The sequence below is a fragment of the Rhinoderma darwinii genome, chromosome 1 (genome assembly GCF_050947455.1).
Source record: "Rhinoderma darwinii isolate aRhiDar2 chromosome 1, aRhiDar2.hap1, whole genome shotgun sequence".
Lineage (NCBI taxonomy): Eukaryota > Metazoa > Chordata > Amphibia > Anura > Rhinodermatidae > Rhinoderma > Rhinoderma darwinii.
Window position 1 is genome coordinate 140,172,396 of NC_134687.1, and position 25,576 is coordinate 140,197,971.

Consider the following 25,576-nt stretch of genomic DNA (forward strand, 5'->3'; position numbering starts at 1 on the left):
TTGAAATAAGTACGTGGAGAAATATCTCAAATTTTAAACCTAGCGGTATTATTATAGTAATGTATTATTATTATTATTATAGTAATATAGTGTTATAGTAGTTCAAATAACTAATTGATTAACAATAATTTTGTATTGTATCAAATTTGAAAGTAATGCGGCCCGTCAACTTCCCATTTTTTCTATATGCGGCCCACTTACCCGGCCGAGTTTGAGACCCCTGGTCTAGAGGAATATCCTGCTGCAACACCGCTACCACCATATTCTTAACCTCCAGCCAAAACTGTTGCACCAGGGAGCAGCTCCAAAAGATATGGAACAGGTCTCCCCTCTGGTCTCTACATCGCCAACAATCCGATGGGATACCCGGATTGAAGCCATGCAAGAGGGCAGGGGTATGGTACTAAAACATAAGAATTTTATATTGATTTTCTTTATATGTAGTACAAAGGGAAGTTTTAGCTGCTGATGATCTGCCACAACGAGGAAGGGATGGATTTATTCAACAGGGTCTCCCACTTTAACATATATCTATGCCCAGGTGGAGGGGAGTCATCCGGGGATAGCAGTATTGTGTAAATAGCGGATATGAGCCCTTTAGTAGTGGTAGTATGGCGACACAGTTTTTCAAAGCTTGTAGGTGTAGTGACCCGAGTGGAACCAAAAGTTTGTTGCATGTGATGTCTAATTTGGAGATAGTGGAAAAATGTAGAAGAGGGGATGTTATGATGCCGTTGGAAATATTCTATTTGGGAGATGGGTTTGGAATCCGAACATGAACACATTGCAAGGTTGAATTATTTCACTGCTCATAGTTAATACTTTTCCCCATATAACCCGTAGTGTTCGGTACAACGTGCCCTGCTTGCCCCAACAGGTGAGCACCATGTTGGAGGATACAAAGCATGGTACAGTAACTCTTTACCTGCTTAGCTGAATACAGTCTTCATAAACTTACCCTCAGTGCTCACATATTATAACTAATCCAGTACAATGTTTGAGGTCATAGATCAAAGTCTGAGGACAATACTGTTAAATATTGATAGGACGTACTTACACTGCACAGTCTTACTCTTCCGACCACTGAAATAACACCAGACACACTACAAGTGTTTCCTCAGGAAATTGAGTGAGTATCTACCTGATAATTACTTTATAACCTGTACAATATGGTTTTACTGATAGCAGCACAGACTATGATTCAGACCTGGGGTAAACCGGAATCACGGCAGTATTTTTAGAGAACTCAAGTTTTTCCTGTAGAATAAACAGATAAGTCAAGTTTATTAATGGCGTGCCCCCTTTTCTGAGTAAATAATAGTTCTCTGCCTCATAAGTGTATTGCTTTGGGTATTTGTGACTAATATCTCATGATGTTAACATACATTGCAGAACTATGTCCCATTTGAACGCAGACTTTTTTGCATTTGTCAAAATTTATTTGGTGGGTTTGGCCTAAAATCTTGAATGTTAGAAAGCTTTAAAGGGGTTTTCCGGCTAATAAAATATAAATTGAAATACCTTAAATCAAGTGTCTCGTTTTCTACTGAAGACACCAATGTATTGGCGAAACATATCTGTGGGGGGCACAGTTTAATTTTAATTACGTGCTGCTCTGTGAATTGCCGATACTGTTGGCCACCAGCTCGGCTAGTGATTCAATTAAATTGGATGTAGAATCTGGGCTATTTACCGCAATCGCCATTTATTAAAATCGCTATAAATGTATCATTATTACTGGATGTATATTAACGAACAATAGATTCTGGTTAGCCCATGAATCATTTAGGTTGCTGTGAAGCCAACAGAAACATAAATACAGAAATGTCACTCATCAGTTTGAGCAGCAAGTATTCTTAATTCATTTGTCGAACATCACATATGCCAACACAATTATTAGATAAACAATATTAAAAGTTATATTTTATTGTGGCAGTGAGGGGTTAATTGTGCCCGTTTGGGCAAGTGCATATATTTTCTTAAAATATTTTACCTCTCCACTTTATCTAGATAGGTGTTGGATTCTTCTTTCTGTAGTTAAGAGTATCATAGGTAATACATTTTATCATCAAAATCTGGAATCCATACATGTGCAAGGAAGAAGGGAAAGAGTTGTCACGGTTGTGGGGTATGTGGACCCACTAGGAGAGGAGCAGCTGGCCAAAAAAGAGTCAAAGAAAGTCTTTGGACAGGAGTACCTGTATAGATGATTTGGCAGACACTTGGCGTGGCAGATACTTGGCATGGCAGACACTTGGCACAGATGACACTTGGCACAGAGGATGAACTTGACTCCGATACTAGACTTCGCACTGGAACAAACACAATTACGGGATATAACTAAGGGACCATTTGCAAATGAACATGGGAAGACACAACAACACTCAGACAAGGTGGAAGTGGGCAGAGTCAGTTTGAAAGTCCCAGGTTTGTAGGGATTGGACAGGGACTAAGTTGCAGGTGCGCGCACGCGCACCCCAGGAGTCACAGCAGGGGGAGCGAGTAGTGTGTGTCAGAGGGAGAAAACGGCTAGAATCCACTGGTCTGCGGTCGCTGGAGGGTAAGTGATGCAGGCGGTCCGCGACCGTGGCCATAACAAGAGTCCTTAAGAAAATGCTTGACAATGTTACCCTTGCTCCTTGTGCTGGAAATTGTTCTAATTTTAGAATGAATTGTGTATTAAAGGAACTCTCCAGGGAAAAATGATACTCTGTGTTTTGCCTCGTGCAAGGCCTGATGTGTGGTGCATGACACAGGGATTCAATAAAAACCACAGAGAGAATCCCAATGTCATGCAACACCCTCTCAATCCCAGTACTAGGCGCAACCCAGTGTATCAGTGTTACTTTAAACAGAGAGTTTTGGCCATCCAAAACTGCCGACAGCGCTAGATAGGTGACGTCGAAACCAGCTCACACATACGTATTTTAACGTTCATAGTAGTAGCATAACTGAGTAAAATAAGTTTTAATCCACCATGCTCCATGATACCAAGTGTCTTCTTGGCGTTCCTTAAGAAATTAAATGTCCTGTCAGTAAAGTTAATTCGTTATGCACCGTGATGCCGAGTGTCCACTTGGCGTTCCTTAACCAGTGAATTGTCCTGAACTTTTGGCATTAAACCCTCAGAAACCCCTCCACTTCGCTCTTGAGTGACGGCTGTAGAGGTACCCTGCATCATACAACATGCTATCCAGGGACTGCTACAACCATCACTCTTGAGCAGGGTAGGAGGATTTACTGCCAAAAGCTCAGAACACTTCACTGGTTAAGAAACGCAAAGCATGGCGGCGTGGCTTGGCAGCAGAGAGACATGGCCGCTTGAATCTCTAGCTCCGGCACTATAGCAGCTATTGTACCAGCACAGCTCTTCAAATCCTCTGACTTGGACACTGGAAGACGCTGACAAACTTGCTGATGATGACCAGAGCCAAGAGAAGTTTTAAACAGCAAGGCAAGCTCGAATTTTACTTCGATAAAGACCACGACGGGGATGATGGGGCCTACAGTACTACTTCCCAGTCACCTACCTCGAGTCCCGGGAAACCAGCTTCTCCACTCTCGTCCTGCTTGTCGAGTAGGAGAGACAGATCGCCTTCGGCCTGACAGATCGGGGATGGTTTCGGGTTCCAAATACAGCCCGCTTGCAATGGGCGTCTCGTATCCTCTGGGCGCCAAAAGCTCCATGCGGCTGTCGCCATCTTCTCCCTCAGTGAGTCCTGTGAAGCAGAGGCCTAAGTTTCACCACCAGACTCCTCAGGATTCGGAGGTAAGCGATCATGCTGCTGCTTCCCTTACCATCGTTGGTAGAGACAGCATTTCTAGACATACCGACAACTGATAGTATTGCAACAGGTTCTTTGATGAAGGAGATGCTGATGGCGTTCAGCATCTCCATGCAAAAAGAATTCACAGTGTTGTTAGCTCCTGTCAATGCTACACTGCAGGGCCTAGGACACAGGATACATCACGTGGAAAATAAATTGGGGGACTTTGCTGACGCACATAATCACCTCACGGATACGCAGAATGCTATGGTTGCTGAGATCGCTAGCCTGCAGGCTAAAGTTATTGATCTTGAAGACCGCTCAAGGCGGAATAATGTAAAAATCTGTGGCATATCTGAAGATGTCCCATCGAAAGAGCTTACAGCCTACATTCAAGACCTCATCAGGGCTGTTTTGCCCACATGCTCTATGGCAGATGTCATCTTTGACAGGGCACACAGGGTGCCTCGATCTAACCACCTTCCGGATACACTGCCAAGAGATGTGCTCACTCGCATTCATTTTTATCATATTAAGGAGGCATTGATGGCCTCTGCAAGGTCACTAGGGAATCTGCCATCTCCATATCAACATGTTTAATTGTTTGCAGATCTCTCTATGGTTACACTACGTCTGCGCAAGTAGCTATCTATTTTGAGAGATCATAATATCGCATACAGATGGGGTTTTCCGGTGAAACTTTTAATCCGCCATGATGGATCCCTTGACATAATTTCTTCAGTGTTAGAAGGGAAAAAGTTTCTTCAGCTGCTGAATCTTCCGCTTCCAGACATCACAGATGTTGGTCCTGCTGGTTCAAATCGTTTGGCATCTGAATGGCAAGTGGTAATGCCTCGTCGAAGGAACAATCGTTGAAGAGCTGCTATACGAAGCAGTGAGTGCCTCAGGGAGTTCGGTCATGTCTTTGGGTAACAAGCCCTAAGTGACTATCCCTCGTTTTTTTCTACAGCTGTATTGACGGGGGGTAGGGAAACGGACAAGTGAGCCCTAGTCTACCCGCCACTCTGTCCCTGCCTACTTGCAACGACCCGCCCTAGGCGACGGGGTACAACTGGGCGGCGGTCCCTGCGCTCAGTAAGTGCACGACAAACACAACAAACATACAAGGGAAACAAAGCAAGGGAAAGGGGCAGTTGCCCACGGCAACACCGTGAGCAACCAGAGTGGTGAACGAGCCGAATCAAGCCAGGAGTGTGCGAGGTACCAAATGAAGAGCAGAAGAGTAGTCAGTAAGCAAGGGTCTGTATGGAGCAGGATCAAAATAGAAGGAGCTGTAGCTGGGCCAGGAAACCACACGAAAAGAATCACAAGCACCGAGGGACAGGAAGGGCAGGCTTAAATAGACCGAGGGCGGGAGCTAGCTGAGTCTGGCCAGGTTGCGATAGGCTCTCCCACTCCTAAGCCTGCCAGCCTGAGTGGTGGAAGCTGGAGTCAGTCTCAGGGATGTAGATTCAGGTGCTGACTGATTAATTATGGGAGTTAACCCCGAAGCTGTGCCTGGCAGATCCTTTACAGTACCCCCCCTTTTATGAGGGGCCACCGGACCCTTTCTAAGTGGACCTGGCTTACTGGGGAAACGCAGGTGGAACCTCCTGACCAATACCCCAGCGTGAACATCCCGGGCGGGTACCCAAGTCCTCTCCTCGGGCCCGTATCCTCTCCAATGGACCAGGTACTGGAGGGAGCCTTGGACCATCTTGCTGTCCACAATCTTGGCCACCTCGAATTCCACCCCCTCAGGGGTGAGGACGGGAACAGGAGGTCTCCTCGAGGGAGCCAAGGACGGGGAGCAGCATTTAAGGAGGGAGGCATGAAACACGTCGTGTATACGAAAAGACGGGGGTAACTCCAGCCGGAAGGAGACAGGATTGAGGACCTCAATGACCTTATACGGCCCAATAAACCGGGGAGCAAACTTCTTGGACGGAACCTTGAGACGCAAGTTCCTAGACGACAACCACACCAGATCCCCGACCATAAACAGGGGGTTAGCAGAACGTTTTCTATCAGCCTGAGTTTTTTGTACGCTCTGGGATGCCTCTAGGTTCTTCTGAACCTGGGCCCAGACTGTGCACAGTTCCCGATGAACGACCTCTACCTCGGGATTGTTGGAACTACCAGGTGAAACGGAGGAGAACCGTGGATTAAACCCAAAATTACAGAAAAAGGGGGAGACCCCTGACGAGTTACTGACCCGGTTATTAAGGGAAAATTCGGCGAGGGGAATGAATGAGACCCAATCATATTGACAGTCAGAGATAAAACACCTTAAATATTGTTCTAGAGATTGATTAGTCCTCTCAGTTTGGCCATTGGTTTCAGGATGGAAGGCAGAGGAGAAGGACAGATCAATCTCCAACTTCCTACAGAAGGCTCTCCAAAACAATGAAACAAATTGTACCCCTCTGTCCGAAACAATATTGACAGGGACCCCATGGAGACGCAGGATGTGTTTGACAAACAAGGTAGCCAACGTCTTGGCGTTGGGTAGTTTCTTGAGGGACACAAAGTGGCACATCTTACTGAAGCGGTCTACCACCACCCACACCACCGACTTGCCTTGGGATGGAGGCAAATCGGTGATAAAATCCATGGAGATATGTGTCCAAGGTCTCTGGGGAATGGACAACGAACGCAGTAAGCCCGCTGGTCGGGACCTGGGAGTCTTGGACCTAGCACAAACCTCACAAGCGGCGACGTAGGCCTTAACGTCTTTAGGCAACCCAGGCCACCAATAATTTCTGGTAATGAGGTGTTTGGTACCCAGGATGCCTGGATGACCAGATAGTGCGGAGTCATGATTTTCCCTAAGTACCCTTAGCCGGAATTACAGGGGAACAAACAGCTTGTTCTCAGGAAGGTTCCCGGGAGCTGAACCTTGATCAGCAGCAATTTCAGAGACTAAATCAGAATCGATTGAGGAAATGATTATACCTGGAGGCAAAATACAAGCAGGATCTTCCTCCGAAGGAGGGCTGGCCATGAAGCTATGCGACAGTGCATCAGCCTTAACATTTTTAGACCCAGCCCTATAGGTAACCAAAAAATTGAATCTGGTAAAAAATAACGCCCATCGAGCTTGTCTCGGGTTTAGCCTCCGGGCAGATTATAAGAAAACCAGATTCTTGTGGTCGGTAAGGACCGTTACCTGGTGCCTAGCCCCCTCCAGGAAGTGGCGCCACTCTTCAAATGCCCATTTAATGGCTAAGAGTTCGCGGTTGCCAATATCATAGTTACTCTCAGTTGGCGAAAACTTCCTGGAGAAGTAGGCACAGGGGCGGAGATGGGTGAGGGACCTGGTACCCTGGGACAAGACAGCCCCCACTCCCACCTCAGATGCGTCAACTTCCACGATAAATGGCTCCATTTGGTTGGGCTGAACCAGCACCGGGGCCGAGATAAAGCACTTCTTAAGGACCTCAAAAGCCTGGACAGCCTCAGGAGGCCAGTGGAGGAGATCAGCTCCTTTGCGAGTGAGGTCCGTAAGAGGCTTAGCGATGACCGAGAAGTTAGCAATAAATCTCCTGTAATAATTAGCGAACCCCAAAAAACACTGTAACGCCTTCAGGGAGGCAGGTTGGACCCATTCCGCCACAGCCTGAACCTTGGCGGGGTCCATGCGGAATTCATGAGGAGTGAGGATTTGACCCAAAAATGGTATTTCCTGTACCCCAAACACACATTTTTCGGTTTTGGCAAACAGTTTGTTTTCCCGAAGGACCTGGAGCACCTTCCTGACATGCTCAATGTGGGAGGACCAGTCCTTGGAAAACACCAGTATGTCATCAAGGTACACTACAAGAAATATCCCCAGCTAATTTCTCAAAATCTCATTTATGAAATTCTGGAAGACCGCAGGGGCATTACACAACCCAAAGGGCATGACGAGGTATTCGAAATGGCCTTCGGGCGTGTTAAACGCAGTCTTCCACTCATCCCCCTCTTTGATGCGGATAAGGTTATACGCCCCCCGTAGATCCAACTTAGAGAACCATTGGGCCCCTGAACCTGATTGAAGAGATCAGGAATCAAAGGAAGGGGATACTGGTTCCTTACCGTGACCTTATTCAGGCTACGGTAGTCAATGCATGGCCTAAGACCACCATCCTTCTTCCCTACGAAGAAGAAGCCAGCACCTACCGGAGAAGAAGAGGGACGAATGTAACCCTTGGCCAGGCATTCCTGGATATACTCTCTCATGGCTTCACGTTCGGGACAAGAAAGATTAAATATCCTACCCTTAGGAAGCTTAGCTCCTGGTACCAATTCGATAGCGCAATCGTATTCTCTATGAGGAGGTAACACTTCGGAGGCCTCCTTAGAGAAAACATCAGCGAAGTCCTGAACAAACTCGGGTAGCGTGTTCGCCTCCTCAGGGGGAGAAATAGAATTAACAGAAAAACATGACGTAAAACATTCATTACCCCATTTGGTTAGCTCCCCAGTATTCCAGTCAAACGTGGGATTATGCAACTGCAACCAGGGAAGGCCTAGAACCAAATCGTACGATAATCCCTGCATCAACAGTACAGAGCACTGCTCCAAATGCATGGAGCCAACAAGGAGTTCAAAAACAGGGGTATGCTGTGTAAAATAACCATTAGCAAGAGGAGTGGAGTCGATACCCACTACCGGGACAGGTTTAGGCAAATCAATCAGAGGCATAGCAAGAGACATAGCAAATTCCACAGACATGATATTAGTAGAGGACCCTGAATCCACGAAGGCACTGCCGGTAGCAGACCTACCACCAAAAGAGACCTGAAAGGGAAGCAAGATCTTAGTACGTTTCCTATTTACGGGAAATACCTGTGCGCCCAAGTGACCTCCCCGATGATCACTTAGGCGCGGAAGTTCTCTGGCTGCATTCTTACGCTTAGGACAGTTGTTTACTTGATGCTTGTCATCCCCACAGTAGAAGCAGAGACAATTCTTCCTGCGGAATTCTCTACGTTGTTGGGGGGACACGGAGGCCCCGAGTTGCATAGGTATCTCTGAGTCTTTTGGGGAGGAACGAAGCAACGGAACTTCGGGAGGCATCATGGGGGAGTCGGAGGAGAAAACACATAAACGTTCACGTTGTCGTTCCCTGAGACGTCGGTCAAGTCGTACCGCTAAAGCCATAACCTGGTCTAGGGAGTCAGAAGAGGGATAGCTAACTAGCAGGTCTTTCAGGGCAGGTCACCAGCTGACTCTCAGCAAAGGCAGTCCTGTCAGTCTCGTCATAAATAAGTCCGAGAGCAGAAAAGAAACAATCAACGGAGGAAAGTTCAGGGGCGTCAGGAGCCAAGGAGAAGGCCCACTCTTGGGGCCCTTCCTGGAGCCGGGACATAATTATACCCACCCGCTGGCTCTCAGAACCTGAGGAATGAGGCTTTCAACGAAAGTAAAGCCTACAACTCTCCCGAAAGGAGAGAAAAGCCCTCCGGTCCCCTGAGAACCGGTCGGGCAATTTGAGGTGGGGTTCAAGAGGTGAGGTGAGGGGAACTACCAAGGTAGCATCAGGCTGGTTGACCCTCTGAGCCAGGGCCTGGACCTGTAGGGAAAGACCCTGCATTTGCTGAGCCAGGGTCTCACGGGGGTCCATAGTGGTGTCAGGGACCAGGGTAGACTAGGTATGGGCTTGTGATTATGTATTGACGGGGGGTAGGGAAACGGACAAGTGAGCCCTAGTCTACCCGCCACTCTGTCCCTGCCTACTTGCAACGACCCGCCCTAGGCGACGGGGTACAACTGGGCGGCGGTCCCTGCGCTCAGTAAGTGCACGACAAACACAACAAACATACAAGGGAATACAAGCAAGGGAAAGGGGCAGTTGCCCACGGCAACACCGTGAGCAACTAGAGTGGTGAACGAGCCGAGTCAAGCCAGGAGAATCAAACATCCCTAGTTCTTTAGGGTTGTTTTGTCCACTCATACTAAAAAACAAAGAGGTGTGCTCTTAGCCATTAAAAACACGGTAGCGTTTAACCCTCTAACATCCTTAAGTGATCCATGTGGAAGATTTCTTATTCAAGTAGGTGAATTTAACAAAACTGTCCTTACAGTAGTGGTGGTGTATGTGCCGAATACACATCAGCTCCGTTTTCTCCATAAACTCTTTGCCAAGATAAATACAGTAAGAAGAGGAGAGTTGGTGATGTGCGGGGATTTCAATACTATACATGACCCTCTGCTTAATTCCACAGCCACGTATAGATCCCACTCCCTGACCCAAATTCTACATGAGACTGCCATGTATGATGTGTGGCGGATACAACACGACTCAGAACGCGATTACACTTATTTCTCCCCAGTGCACAAATCCTACTCCAGAATCGTTGTTTTTTTCACTGATAGATCCCTCTTACAGAAGGTAACAAGTTCTACAATTGAAGGTGAATGAATCACACAGAATTTCCTCTCAATGTTTGTGGAGGAATAATACTTACCTTATGTCTGATCCTAGGTATAGAGACGAAATACGCAGGGGTATTGAAGAATATTTCCTTTTAAATGTTAACTCTGTACAAGATCCGTTTATTTTGTGGAACGCTCACAAAGTACGTAAGAGGGCTCTTTATTAAATGGGGATATAGAGCTAAAAAGGAAAGGGAACGTAAATTCGATGAGGTAATCGCCCAGTTGCGGATTTTGGAAGCTATCAATAAATCCGATGTTTCTTTGGCTAACAGAGAAACTCCGGATTCTTCGTATTCAACTTAAAGATTGCTTAATGAGAAAAACCTAAGATCTGTCAAAGCGCAATATTACTGTCAAGACAATAAAGCGGGCAAACTTTTGGCTCAGAGATTAAAGAAGAGGGCAGTAAAAAGTAAAATCCCCTTCCTTGTTAATTCTCCCGCACCCACTAAACTGTATGCCCCTAGAGATATAGCTAATAAATTCATGGAATATTCTAACTCCCTCTACAACTTACAACCTTCTCCTTTAGACGCACAAGCCCTTCATCAGTCAGTTAAAGATTTCTTAACTACTTTAGACCTCCCAAAATTATCGCCGGATCAATTAAATGCTTTAAATATTCCCCTTACGGAATCGGAAATATCCGAGACGATTAGATCTCTTCCGATACATAAAGCACCTGGCCCTGACGGTCTTTCAGGATTATATTACAAGACTTTTGAGGAGCCCCTTTTGCCTCATCTATATAATACCTTACAACATGCCATCGCACAGGGTTCTTTCCCTATAGAAATGTTAAATGCTGTCATAATAACTCTCCCTAAACCAGGCAAATCACCGGAATTACCTCAAAACTTCCGACCTATATCCCTCCTTAATTCTGACCTGAAACTCTTTGCAAAAATGTTGGCAAAGCGCCTGACACCTATTATACCTTCCCTTGTGCACCACGATCAAGCGGGCTTCGTAAAGGATCGACAGGCCCCGGATAATACTCGGAGAATCCTTAATATAGTAGACCATTTGATAGCTAGTAACAATTCTGCTGTTGTGGTAACGTTGGATGCCGAGAAGGCATTTGACCGTGTGAATTGGTCATTTGTCTTCTCGGTCCTGGAGGAGATGGGATTTGGGGGTTCTATTGTACAGGCCATTAAGGCCCTATATGCTTCTCCCTCAGCGCGAGTGTTTGTAAATGGGACAGTCTCAGATGAGTTCTTAATAACTTATGGGACCAGACAAGGCTGCCCGCCATCCCCCTTAATTTTTGCCCTTTCTATAGAACCGCTGGCACAAGCCATTAGAGGACATCCTGAGATACAAGGTATTAAGATCGGAGATCGCTCCCATTGCATCTCTTTATATGCAGATGATATAATACTGACAGTGGGGAACCCGGTTCTATCATTGGGGGCGGCTTTTGACCTCATAGAGAAATTTAGCGCTCTGTCTCAATAAAAAGTAAATTGGGGTAAATCGCAGGCCTTGCCTATACACTGCTCTGCAGTAGACTTGAGGTCATTACAGAATCATTCTCTCTAGATTGGCAAAGTGGCCAAATTAAGTATTTAGCGATTAATATCACCTCCAAGACTACCAATCTGTATCAGGCGAATTATCTCCCTATGCTGGCGATAATGGGTAAGGATATGTCTAGTCTAGAGTCCCATGAAGTATCATGGATAGGCAGAATAGCAGAGTTTAAAATGTTGGTACTTCCTTAATTATTGTATTTATTTCGCACAATATCGATAGCTCGACCTTCCCCTTTCTTTACCAAGGCCAATAAATTACTTAATTCCTACATCTGGAAAAAAGGTAAACCCCGTATAGCAGCTAAAGTACTGAACAAGGGTAAGAAGGTTGGAGGCCTGGGCTTACCAAACTTACATCATTATTATTTAGCTATGCAGATCTCACAGTTAAAATACTGGTGGAGGGGAGATACTTCACCACATTGGGTTCATATTGAAACTTCCCTAGCGCCACAACACAATTTAAAAGCTTTGTTAATAACGAATCTAGCACCCTGCTCACCGCCTATTTCTCTTCCGTACTTTTTGTCAGTTTCTATACAGAATTGGAAACAGTTTCATTTGCTAAGTTCACAGTCTTCAATCTCGCTACTTACTTGTGCTCCTATAGAGTCTCTCGAGCTTCTTCTCCCAGACTTAGATCTTTGAATTTGGAAAAATGGGGGTTTGAGCCAATTGCAATTTCTTATTCCAATTTTCTTACCTTCATACTAGATATGGCATTCCCCATAGGGAATTTTACAAATAACTTTGCATTAGACACCTTTTACAATCCGATCACCCTTTCACAGTCCTGGCGAATTCGGATATACTTCACCTATGGTGTCAATCTGTTACCCACAATAAAGGCATACATCCTTTATATGATATATTGGCATCTAAGGCTAAATTTGAGAAAACTTCTCGGTTCTTGGCTTGGGAGAGGGAGCTCGCACAAGTCTACTCTGCTTCTAGTTGGACAACCGCTTTTGCCTTTATGGCTAAAAATTTTAGATGTACACTTCACTATGAGTCGATCATGAAAACAGTACTCAGATGCTATTATACACCAGACTGACTCCAACACATGTTTCTAATTCATCCTACCTTTGCTGGAGGAATTGTGGGTGCAGAGGCACCCTTTTTCACATTTTGTGGAAATGTCCATTACTCACGGACCTCTGGAATTCTTCCTTCAATTTATTATCTACGCTTGTAGGGAAACCTGTTACTCCTCCAGCTTTAGCATTATTATTTCTTCACATTAATTCCATACCATCAGAATATAAAATCATATCGGCCCATTTATTTCTCGCGACTAAGTTAGTAATAACTAGATATTGGAAAAGCACTACAATCCCCTCCTTACAGGAAATAATCGCACATGTTAATAGTACATGCTCTCATGAATGGATGATAGCGTATAAGGATCATTAAGCGTATAAGCCCACTGTATTCACTCGGATTGCGATGATTTATGCTTACTCTGTAGACTTATTTTCGTTTGGTCATGAACAGATTGATATCTGGTCTTTATTTTGTTCTGTCATGCAAGTCTAGCTTTCATCCTTTGATGTCCGTTTGTAATGGACTTGTTTGATGCTTTTCATTATTGTTGTTATATGTTGAAAAAATTGGAAAATGTTCAATAAAAAATTATTGATTAAAAAAGAGATACGCAAAGCATACACTTGGCATCATAGTGCATGACAGATTAAAACATATTTTACTACTATGAACATCAACACAGGTATGTTTAAACTCGTTTCCACATGACCTATCTAGCGCTGTCAGCAGTTTGTTGGGTCAAAACTGATGACAGACTCCAAGAAATAGAATCTTTCTACCCTAGGCATGGGTATTAACCAAGTTTGAGTTACCTTTTAGGGTATGTGCACACACAAAATCAAAAACATTTGACAATACGGAGCTGCTTTCAAGGGACAACAGCTCCTGATTTTCAGGCGTTTTTTAAGCAAACTCGCGTTTTTCGCAGCTTTTTTTGTTTTTCTATAGAGTCAATGAAAAACTGCTCCAAAAACTGTGTTTTTCCAAAAATGAGGCATAAAAAAACGCCCCGTCGGAACAGAACACAGTATTTCCCATTGAAATCAATGGCCATACGTTTGTAGGTGTTCTGCTTCCGATTTTTCAGACGTTTTTCGGGACGTTTGCAGGCCAGAAAACGGCTGAAAACACTACGTGTGCACATACCCTTACAATAGAGAATAGGTTGTCAGCATGTGTGAGTATAACTCAAATTATCCTAAACAAACATACATTTTCCAGTCTTGGTTCCTGAAGAGGAAATGATGAATGACTCAAAGGTATCGCCTTTCTATACGTACTGCTATACCATTAAGTTTTGTTGTGAATCATTAAAATCTGCTTTAGGTAAGTAAATAAATGTGAGGAGAATGAGGCAGCACTCCAAGGTTCAAAAAATAGAAAGTTTATTCACCCATCAGTGAAAAAGGTGCCACGTTTCAGCTGCTCAATGCAGCCTTTGTCACTGATGGGTGAATAAACGTTCTATTTTTGGAGTGTTGCCTCTTTCTCCTCACATTTGTATACCATGGGGATTTACAAGTCGGATCCTTGGAGGCTTCCACCCTTATGCCCTGGAGGTTTTTGTTCTACTGTGCTGCCCATACACCTGCTCTTGGACATTGCTTTAGGTAAGTGATACAGTGGGGGATAAGTACTGCACTCCTCACCTGCTAAAGTTTCACCATTACACGTCTTCTGACATGTCACTGAGACTAATATCACTAAATTCTTATATAGAAAGCTGTTGTAGCCTCAATAGTACAAACTGTTTGATAGGTAATGGATAACGTGGAACTAAGCGACCCTCCATTTGGGCTGGAAGAAGAGTTTAATGCACTACTTACTCCTGATGCGATCCATTTTCTCGTTGAGCTCACTTCTGCATTCAATAATGATGTTGACAAGGTGAGCAATTTTGTCAATGTTACTACCACATATGTACTCATATCTGTAATTCAATATATAAAGTGTTTATGCTAAAATATAAATGGGGTAATAAACCTCTCACTGCACATTGTAACATCCGTCCTGAGGAATTCCGCAAAAAAAGTATACAGCATGGTATAAGTTCTTTAACATGGGAGCCTATGTTTGACAGATGCCACTGTATGGCATCTGTCACAGGTATACGTTAAACGTATAAGTCGGGATGCTCCTGACATCACTGGCTATATATAGACAGTAACATCAACACATGTCTCACAGGACGATCAGTAAAGAGGGCTAGGTCACCAACAGTGTAGATAATAACCTCCCCAGTATTGAAAATAGAAACTCCACCATATATTGAAAACAAAGAGAATATATTTTTTATTATTTTTACACAATTTATAATTTTATTACTCACATTCACATTTTTATAAACACATGATATGTATATTTTTTCTAATATAATGCATATTTACTATACTGTGGCAATAATTGGATTTGATATTTCCTAACACCCATTGTATTACAGAAATATGGGCATTTTTATGATTGGATGTCTGGATGTCTGTGGAGGATATTGGTCTGTTTATATCAAGTACCTTTTTATCTTAGAAGTTTTGTGTTGTACAAAAACTTCTGATCCATACAAAGTAAATTACTATTCTTTCAAATTTCCCTCGTTTGTATTACCGGGTTCGTGTCCTGCATGCTGGACGTCTCATCCTGGGTCTTCGTTCGTGCAGCTGATTGTACACTTCTGCGCGAGCGCGGTTTCCGGAGCCGCGTATGCGCAGTCGGGTCTCGGCGGTCCGATACGTCGTTCTCGCGATGTTTCCGTCTGACACGCACTTTTACTCGAGTCAGGATCCTATTGGTGCTGGGAGCACCATCTGATCAATCACGTATTGTATTTAAAACGGTGCAATGAATATGTATCAAAACGCCCCTTGATAAAGCCATCCACGCGAAACGCACGTCGGGGTTTCCTTACCTTGGAGCCACTGGACACTTGGAGCGATATGGGTTAGTCATATATTCATGTTCTCAAAAACTTGTATCACTTTTGTAGTTTGGGAACTTTTCCCTCTTGAGACTTCGAAGCGTCAAGTATGTTTACTGGCGCCCTATTGATTTGACTGCTCGAGTGCTACACAGCATTTTTTCAAACCACTATTTCCTCCACAGACATTATCTTAGTATATACTCTGTTTCTGTTACTATTTGCTGTGTGGACTACTCCTGCAAACCCTTCTTCTTGTTGATATAGCACATTGCCATTATAGCTACTTTAGATACGGCTATATAGCCCCTTGTATTAGAGCTTATTTTTTTGCCATTTAAATGTGTTATTGTCCTATGTGTAGCTCATATACAGTTGTCCGATTTGAATCCTTGATTTTATCATTTTTTATTTTTGTTATTTGTCCAATAAAGTTTGAACTTTTCAATGCCTGGGGCATTTAAACCAATATAGTATATAACTCATGTCTTTCTCTTTGTTTTCTATATATAGACAGTGATGTCAGGAGCTTCCCAGTGCCTGAGTCCACGGATAGAGCATTGGAAGCGCTCTGCCCACATATTTTGGACCTGGACAAGCTTCTGACATCACAGTCCATATATGGACATTTATATCAGTAGCTTCCCCAGTGCCAGAGTCCTGGGGTAGAGCATCAGGTAGCGCTCTGTCCGAGGGGTACGAGCGACGTATCCCACTGGATGCCTATACAGTGTGATAAGTTGCAGCCTTCCGTCGGAGATATACATCGGGAGTCCTCCAGACATATCCTTTCTATGGAAGGCAATAGCAAGCTGTGAAGGGCGCCTAAACTGACGACTCAAGTTCTGTTACTTAGCTATTATTAAAGCTGACCATACAGTTATACGTCAGCCAAATCGTTTGACAATGTAATGTGTAGGGTGGTAGCCTGACCGTCCCTTGAACTTTTGTTCCCTCCTATTGAATCCCCCTCCTAATGAAATACACACACAGAATCTGCAGATCTGAGCGTGCATGTTTATGGACAAGTCATGTATGTATGCAGCATTAGTGATGTTTTCATCTTTTACATACTGTAGATAATTCACATACATCTGCTTGCCTTTCAACACGTAGGACTCACAGAGGTGTCGCTATAGGGGGTACAGAGGAACCAGTCACACGCGTGCCCTGGTGCCTGAGGGGGCATATGGCAGACGCAGGGCCCTGTTAAACTATGTTCACACGCTTAGCAAAAAACTTCTGAAAATACGGAGCTGTTTTCAAGGGAAAACAGCTCCTGATTTTAAGTGTTTTAAGTCATTTAACTCGCGTTTTTCACGGCTGTTTTTGGAGCTGTTTTTCTATAGTCAATGAAAAATGGCTACAAAACATGCACTTCTTTTTCACTTTTTCAAAACGGCCGCGTAAAAAAACGGCCTGTTGGAACAGAACGCCGTTTTTCCCATTGAAATCAATGGGCAGATGGCGTTCTGCTTCTGACTTTTCAGCCGTTTATGTCCGAAAATAAGTCGTGTGAACATACCCTTACAGATTTTACAATTGGCCCAGGAACTTCATTTTATGCCTCTACTCACAAGGCAAAGATTTCTCTAGATTGTACATTTTTCGTTATATGTTTACAGATTTTGTGGAATCGAACCGCACGAAAAGTTGAGCTTGACTTAACTAATAGCTATCCTGATTTTTCATTGGAAACTGTGCATATTAGAAATGACACAAACTGGAGAGTAGCAGCTGTTCCCGGCAGACTGCAGAATAGACATGTGGATATTGGAGATACAGCACCGTACCAAACAGAACGTTTTCATAGAGCGTTATTGTCCTCTGCTCAAGGAATACAGGTATAACATATACATCTTATCGACATGACATAGCGGCTTCTGGACCTCCAAACACTTCTCCAAACCAGTTGTATCTAATGCATTGCTAACATTTTTTACGATATCAGCGTTAGGTTTGCAAATGATTTCCGTTTTGTCTCCGTTCCATAAGGTTTCCGTTTTTTTTGGCAGAATCAATAGCGCAGTCGATTGCTCTCTTATTTCCGCTATCAAAACGGAAACCTTACGGAACTGAGACAAACGGAAACCATTTGCAACAGAAGAATTACCATTGAAATCAATGGTAATGCAAACGGAAGCTATGGTTTCTGTTTGCCTTTCCGTTGAGGGGTTCCTCCGACAGAAAGGTCTGAGTGAACCCATCAACGGAACCCTAACGCTGATGTGAACACACAGTAAATTACTCCATAGAGAAATCTGAAAGTTGCTTCAAAATCTCTTGAAATCGCTTGTTAATATTCTGGTTACTCTATAGAAAAAAGCCTTAGGGTCAGTTCACACGTTGCGTAAATACTGCGGATTATCCGCAATGGAATTAGTTGTGGAAAATCAGCAGTAAATACAGTAGCAGCAAAGTGGATGAGATAGAACAAATCTCATCCACACGCTGCATAAATACTGAGCTGAAAAAACGCTCAGAAATTGACATGCGGTGCAGAATTTTATTTCACAGCATGTCAATTGTATTTGCCTAAACGCTGCTTGTTTTTTTGCGGGTATTCCCCATTGAATTCAATGGGGGGGGGTAAAACCCGCAACAAATGACAATTGTTGCGTTTTTTTGCAGCAGAATCGCAGCGATTCCACCACAAAAAACACATCTCAGAAAAGAAAAAAAAATCTCATACTTACCCAGATGATTGTGTTTCTTCCTCCAGGCCAGCCTCCTGGGATGACGTTTCATCCCATGTAACAGCTGCAGCCAGTCACCACCTTTTTCAACCGGAATTCCCTGCGCCCACCGGGGCGGATACGCAGTGTAACTTTACGCAGCGTATCTGCTCCGTCTGAACTCAGCCTTACTACAAAAAGTCTTTACGAGACAGATGTACTTACTACTTACAGTATATTTATTGACCACACATACAATAGATGTACAGCATGATTCCTATATGTATTTTCTGCTGCCTTATGCTCCACTTATAAGTCATTTTTGACCATTTAGGTGGATTTTGATGATGGTAACTGTCCAACATTCTGCAATCAGATCAAAGGGATTTTCAATGTCTACCAAGTTGTTCATGGCAAGATACCAGGTAATAAAGATAAAATGCACATAAAGCTGCAGCAGTAAAATAAATCAAGATGATAATGCAGGATTTTTTTTGTATATATATATTTTACTAGCAGTCTTTTTATCTGCAGGTTTACCTCCAATCTCTGGGGCCCCTGTGTTAATGCTCAGACCAAGGGCTTGGAATATGGTAGAGCACAATATGATGGTAATATATCACAATTATTGTCCCCAATACAGCCCTAGATGTGTTCTGCACTAAAGTTTACCCGTGGTGTGATGTTGCTGAATGCATTTAATAATCATTGTGAATTAAAAAAGATACTACATCTATTGTTAGCTACAATGCAACACAATGAACCACCATATGTGGATACTTGTCCTTGGCAAGAGAAGGGAAACGACAGACACGTAACGGTGTTGTACAGGGTTAGAAACATGTGGCTGCTTTTTTTCCCAAAAAATAGTGCCACACCTGCCCACAGGTTGTGTGTGGTATTGCAGCTCAGACTCATTCACTCCAATGGAGCCGAGCTACAATACCAGACACAACCCATGGACAGGTGTGGTGATGTTAACTCTTAGACAACCCCTTTAAATGCAATGCTTTCTTGAGGAACAACCCAAACTAGATATATATTACTATAATACGTAGGGTTCTGGTGATATTTGGCATGAAAAGCTTTTAGGGGTTTCCTGAAATTCCATCTAGTACTAAATTTATATATGGATGTTAATTATATCCACATACAACGATTGCGTGTGATTTCACCAGATTGTGATCGCTCTACAGAAACCCTGGCCATCAGATGATGTTGCCTCCGGGCAGCTGCGCCTGGCCATATAGAGAACTGCCTAATATCACTTATTGGGTTATGTGAGAAATGTTTATTTTTTAAACCTTGAAAAATTTGAAATGGTAAAATATGCAAGATGTAAATATGTATTTATATTCTCCAAAGAGAACTTGAGGCCAGCCTGTTTTCTTTAGAATTTACAGAGATACTTGTATTGCTAATGATGAAGGTGAGGAGGTAAGTTACAGGGGCTCTCAGCAATCTATATGCCCTTTATAATGGTTTAGAAGACAAAACAGGACAACCCAATACAGACTAAACAGGGGGGACATTTAACAACTTTTCTACACCAGTTTTCTAGAATAGAAAACTGTCAAATGGCTCAAAAGGTGCAAAAATGTTGACTTTTGAGCCAGTTCTGCTGCTCTCTGCACTTTTTTTGGGGGGGGGGAAGAGTGGGCAGAGCATAGCAAAAAGGTGCAATCTGCGGCCTGACGCATTTACTATAATTTTTGCAAGAAACTGGCATAAATAGATGTCACTCTGTGGCGCATGGAAGATGCAACTAATTTATTAAGAGGCTGATTTTATTTATTTTTTTACAAAAATGTTAGTCAGCGTGTTTGTTGCAACTTTCAAATTAGTACTTATCAAAAATTATTTTTACTTTTTGAGATACAGCTGCCTTGTATACTGTATACAGAGCATGTGTATCGTTGTTGAATCCTGTACCCGCCAGGTCCCCGGGACTGACGGGTTCAGTGAAATAAATATAAATATATATATATCACTTTTGAAGGTGTACACAGCCTTTAATACATTTGTTGCATCTTACGCTAGCTTGTTTTCTATCAAGACTGACTTATGAAACGCCAGTCTTCCAAAAAGTCCCCTCATACTGTCTAAATGTAGACTTTATACAGGGTGATATACAGTAACCTATAGTTCTCATCACAGATAAATGGCAGAGAGATCCCAGGCCCCCTCTTTGATTTTGGACTACTCATGTACCACACGGGAAGAAGACTTTATCAAAGTGAATGTGGGCCCTTTTTCTATTTATCAAAGGTAGGTTAAATTCTTATTCTTCCTGTCAAAATACTTAAATGGGTTTTCCGGGACTTAAACATTGATGCCTTATCCTTATGTTTGATCTGGGAGGTCCAATCCAGGGTCCCCTCCATAAGCAGAATGAACTGAGCGTTGTGGACCCTTCACTGTCTACACAGACACAGCAGTTCATCCAAACAAGCGGCTCCTCCTGGTACTACATCTTCGTGCTATTCAAGTGAATGGAATTAAGCTGCATTACCAGACACAGCCCCTTCATTCTTCTTAACCGTGGGGGTTCTGGGTGTCGGACAACCGCTGATTAAACATAAGAAAAGGTGATTAATGTTTATGTCCGAGAAAAACCCTTTAAAGCACTTTTTACAATATTATGCAATAAAATTTACGTAAAACATTGAGAATCCTTACAAATATTTTACAGTTTGTATATTTTTTTACCGATTACTGTTATTTATCTATTGTTTATATACATAGCAGTTTTCAAAATTGTGTTGGTCGTTCTTGGAAACAGTCTCTTTTTAGTTCAGTTCACACAATGGTTGTTCATCTCAGGAACACTCAATTAAACTTTTCTTTTAGTAACCTAAGCTTAAACTAATGGTTAATTTTGGGTGGCCCATTACTCGCTGAAAACAAGTCGGTGATCCTCTACTTACTGCCACTAGGTCTCCAACAACAACATCATTGTTAGATGTGTTGCACAAAGAGAAGGAAGAATATGTGCTGTTCCTTTTCTGAGGCCTGAAATCTATATTATGGTAATGCTTGTGTTCCAATAATGGAAGTAGGAGCCACACATGGATTTTGGATTATCATCTATCGGGCAGGGTCTAGACCAGGGATCTCAAGCACGCGGGCCACGGGCCACATGCGGCCCCTGGGGCTGTCTTCTGCGGCCCGCGGGATACAGAGCCGCTAGTATAGGCTATGCTCCGAGACTCTGGAATTCCCTGACATCGCTGTCAACATATGGACAGTCTGTCAGGGTCTTCCACAGAGCGGAGTCCCGGGCAGAGCGCTAGTATCGGCTCTGCACTGGAACTCTGTGGAATTCCCTGACATCACTGTATGAAATCAGAGGCATACAGAGGTACAGTAGAGCCCTCATGGTCCTCTATGGCAGTCCAACATAGAAAACGGAGCAGTAATATGGCCGTGTACATGAACCCTAAGATGATGTGGATGAAGTTCCCATTTTAATCAACCAAATTGAAGTTTGCATTTCTGTGAAGTGAAAATATATTTTTATACTTTTCTTTCAGGTAGAGAGCTTTCTAGAAGCCAGACTCTGGAATCAGATATTTGTCTGGACAGAAGAAAAGGTGATCTTGTGAATTTGGGAGAATTACGTTATGGACACATTCTCATAACACAGCATCACATTCTTATATTGCATCTAAAGTCAGTCTGAGATCTTCACACACATTATGGTGTGAATTGAAATGCACATTACAATGTTGATGTAGACCTTGTCCCCTACATCAAGTTGTTCCTCGGTTAAGGGTGTTAAGCGGAAAAGATAAGTTCAAGCATTTACCTAATACACGGCCAACTAAAATGATATTGCAATCTTTGTGACTGTACTAAATGTTTTGACAGATATGCTAATTTCTAGCCTACATTAGTATAACCGTTTTACTTCATCATTTGTACATTTCAATTCAATTATATACTAGTCCTTCTCAATAAAATCGAATATCTTCAAAAAGCAGAGGGAAGCATGAAGTGCTCGAAAATTTCCTGGTAGACGACTGCGTTGACTCTGGACTTGATATAACTCAGTGGACCAAAACTGTTCCTCACTGGTCCAAAGTCCTGTTTTCAGATGAAAGTAAATTTTGTATTTTATTTGGAAATCTCGGTCCCAGAGTCTGGAGGAAGAGTGGCGAGGCATCAATCCAAATTGTCCAGTGTGAAGTTTCCACAGTCAGTGATGGTTTGGGGAGCCATGTCATCTGCTGGTGTTGGTCCACTGTGTTATATCAAATCCAGAGTCAACGCAGCGTCTACCAGGACATTTTCGAGCACTTCATGCTTCCCTCTGCTGACAGGCTTTGTGGAGATGCTGACTTCATTTTCCAGCAGTACTTGGCACCTGCCCACACTGCCAAAAGTATCAATACCTGGATTAATAACCACAGTATCACTGCGCTTGATTGGCCAGCAAACTTGCCTGACCTAAACCCCATAGAGAATTTATAGGGTATTGTCAAGAGGAAGATGAGACACCAGATCCAACAATGCAGACGAGCTGAAGGCCACTATCAAAGCAACCTGGGCTTCCATAACACCTCAGCAGTGCCACAGGCTGATCGCCTCCATGCCACGCCGCATCGATGCAGTAATTCATGCAAAAGGAGCCCCGACCAAGTATTGAGGGCATATACTATACATACTTTTCAGTAGACCTACATTTCGGTAATAAAAATCATTTTTGAAATTGGGCTTATATAATATTCAAATTTTCTGAGACACTAAATTTTGGGTTTTCATTAACTGTTAGCCATAATCATCAACATTAAAAGAAAAAAATGAAATAGATCACTCTGTGTGTAATGAATCTATATAATATATGAGTTTCACTTTTTGAATTGAATTACTGAAATAAATTAACTTTTTGATGATATTCTAATTAATTGAGAAGGACCAGTATATATGTGAGGTTTGAGTACTTTAATGGTTAAATGTGCAGATACATTGCTATTTATGGAAAATATGTTGGTACTGGCAACTAAAATGACAATTGACAGTATGTTTATTCATTAACCCCATAGTTAGGTCTACCACTTAGAAGCATTAAAGCCACGGTGCTGATTGAAAGTGTGCTGGCATCATTTGAGATGGAAGAAATCCTCTATGAGCTGAAGGACCACTCTGCTGGTTTGAACTGTGGCATTTGGGATTACTCAGCCTCCTTTGTCAACAAGTTTGGTACGTTGAGAATCAGGCCAGGGTTCCACTTAGACTTTTTGTAGTGCTACAGATTCATTTTAAAGGGAGTCAGTCACCAGCTCATCTGAATCTACAAAGTTTATTACCTTTTTCACATGAGTGCCTCCTTTGCAGAGAAAATATCTTTATTCAATATATGCAAATTAGCTTTTTGGAGCAACAAGGGCGTCACCGTTGCTACAAAGTGCCCTGAATTCTATTCCCAGTCCACACCCCCTCCCTTCTTTCTTTGATTGACAGTGCCAGACAGTGTAAAAGCCGAGTTCACGCCTGACCTCGTATTCTCCTGAACGTGTGCGCGCTGTACTGCACATGAGCTGATTAAGTCAGACGACACCCTCTTCTGCTCTGCGATGACGGGGTCCGTCTCTTCCAGGTGTAGCCTGACGTAATCGGCGCATGCACAGTACAGCCGATTACACCAGTGGAAAAAGTCAAGGATGTACTTGCACCGATTATGAAGTAGAGGCGCGCATGCGTTCAGGAGTTTACGGGGTCAGGCGTGAACTCGTCTTTTACGCTGCCTGGCTCCAAAGAAAGAAGAGAGGGAGGGGTGGACTGGTGCTAGAAGCCAGAGCGGTTTGGAGCAACGGTGACGCCCTTGTTGGTCCAAAAAGCTAATTCGCATATATTGAATAAAGTTATTTTCTCTGCAAAGGAGGATGTGAAAAAGGAACAAAAACGTTAGATTCAGGTGAGCCTACACTTATTTTATTGCTAGTTTGTTAGGTCAATTTCTGGTGAAAGACTCCCTTTAACTATTGAACTTCAGCTGCAGTCCAAATGAATACATTTAGGCCTCATGCACACGACCGTAGTGTTTTTCTGGTCCGCAAATTCCAGGACCGTGTTCCGTGAAATGTCATCCGCAGTTCATCCGTATGTAATCCGCAAAATGCGGATGAAAAAAAAAAAAGCCTAGGTAAAACAGGATGACAACATAACTCATTCCCGGTCGTCGCCTAGCAACATTTCCGCAAATCCGCAAACTGCGGATGACACACGGAGGTGTATCCGCAATTTCCACGGGCCCATTGACTTCTATTGGCATGTCCGCATCGAATTTGCGGCCCGTAATAAGACATGTCCTGAGTTTCTGCGGCACGGATTTGCGGATATGCGGGGACCCGTGAAAACACGGATAGTGTGTATGGGCCCATAGAAATGAATGGGTCCGCAATTCTCCCGTGGATTTGCAGGGGAATTGCGGACGCAAAAACACGGTCGTGTGCATGGGGCCTTAGTTGTATGCAATCTTGTGGACTGCAGCTGTCACTCAAGAGTTTAAATCAATCAGCAACGCTAGAAAAAGTCTAGGTGTAGCCCTCGCCTTAATGTGATTAAGATAAAACTAAAAACATAATTTCTCACTTGTGTAACTGGAAGACACTGTCACAGCCTCATGCGCTGTCTTCTTTCTCTTTTTACCTCCTTCTTGAAATATTAGGATTAAAGGAGCAAAAAGGGCAAGAAAGCGACATACAGCAGTGCCCTAATAGGGTCTAGCGCAAATTGTTTGATGGCTTAAACTTCAATAGTTATGACATTGGTATTGTCATCGTTTATATATCTACCAATGCACAAGAGGTAAACATGTATAAAACCTAGTATAAATACAGTAAAGAAAAATGTTACTTTACCTTTTCAGGTTTTTTAGAGTTCAGGTTGTAAAAAAATAAAAGCAGACCGTTTATTGATTGTCAAATGACTCACCACTGTTTTCCTGTGCACTAGTTCTTATATACTGTATATGTTGGGTACTGTGTGCACAAAGTAAAAATGACTACACAGCAAATATGCCCGTTACTGCCTGCTGGTTATACTAAAATAGTCAATAAATTTCACTTTGGATTTTACAGTTGGTGTTAAGCTGGCCATAAACACAAGAAAGCTGTTGGCCAAACCGTCGTTCCGCACAGTTATCTACTCAAACCTCCCCATAAATACGCTTGGCTGTGTGCTTGCTTTTTCATGGGGAGACGGAGACAAGCC

General features: G+C 43.1%; 1 protein-coding gene across 5 annotated transcripts in view; it reads left to right on the top strand.

Annotated features, from left to right (window-relative positions):
- Window positions 1-1,052: 1,052 nt before the first annotated feature.
- Window positions 1,053-25,576, top strand: part of LOC142755152 (uncharacterized) — a 35,331-nt gene continuing 10,807 nt past the window's right edge. For 3 of the 5 annotated variants that reach the window (XM_075860432.1, XM_075860435.1, XM_075860436.1), the window contains exons 1-8: window positions 1,053-1,129; window positions 14,534-14,662; window positions 17,312-17,530; window positions 18,696-18,786; window positions 18,896-18,972; window positions 20,519-20,629; window positions 21,895-21,954; window positions 23,407-23,563. In XM_075860432.1, the coding sequence (XP_075716547.1) occupies window positions 14,537-14,662; window positions 17,312-17,530; window positions 18,696-18,786; window positions 18,896-18,972; window positions 20,519-20,629; window positions 21,895-21,954; window positions 23,407-23,563 (841 nt within the window). In that variant the 5' untranslated portion in view covers window positions 1,053-1,129; window positions 14,534-14,536. The other 2 variants (XM_075860433.1, XM_075860434.1) reach the window with 2 other exon arrangements.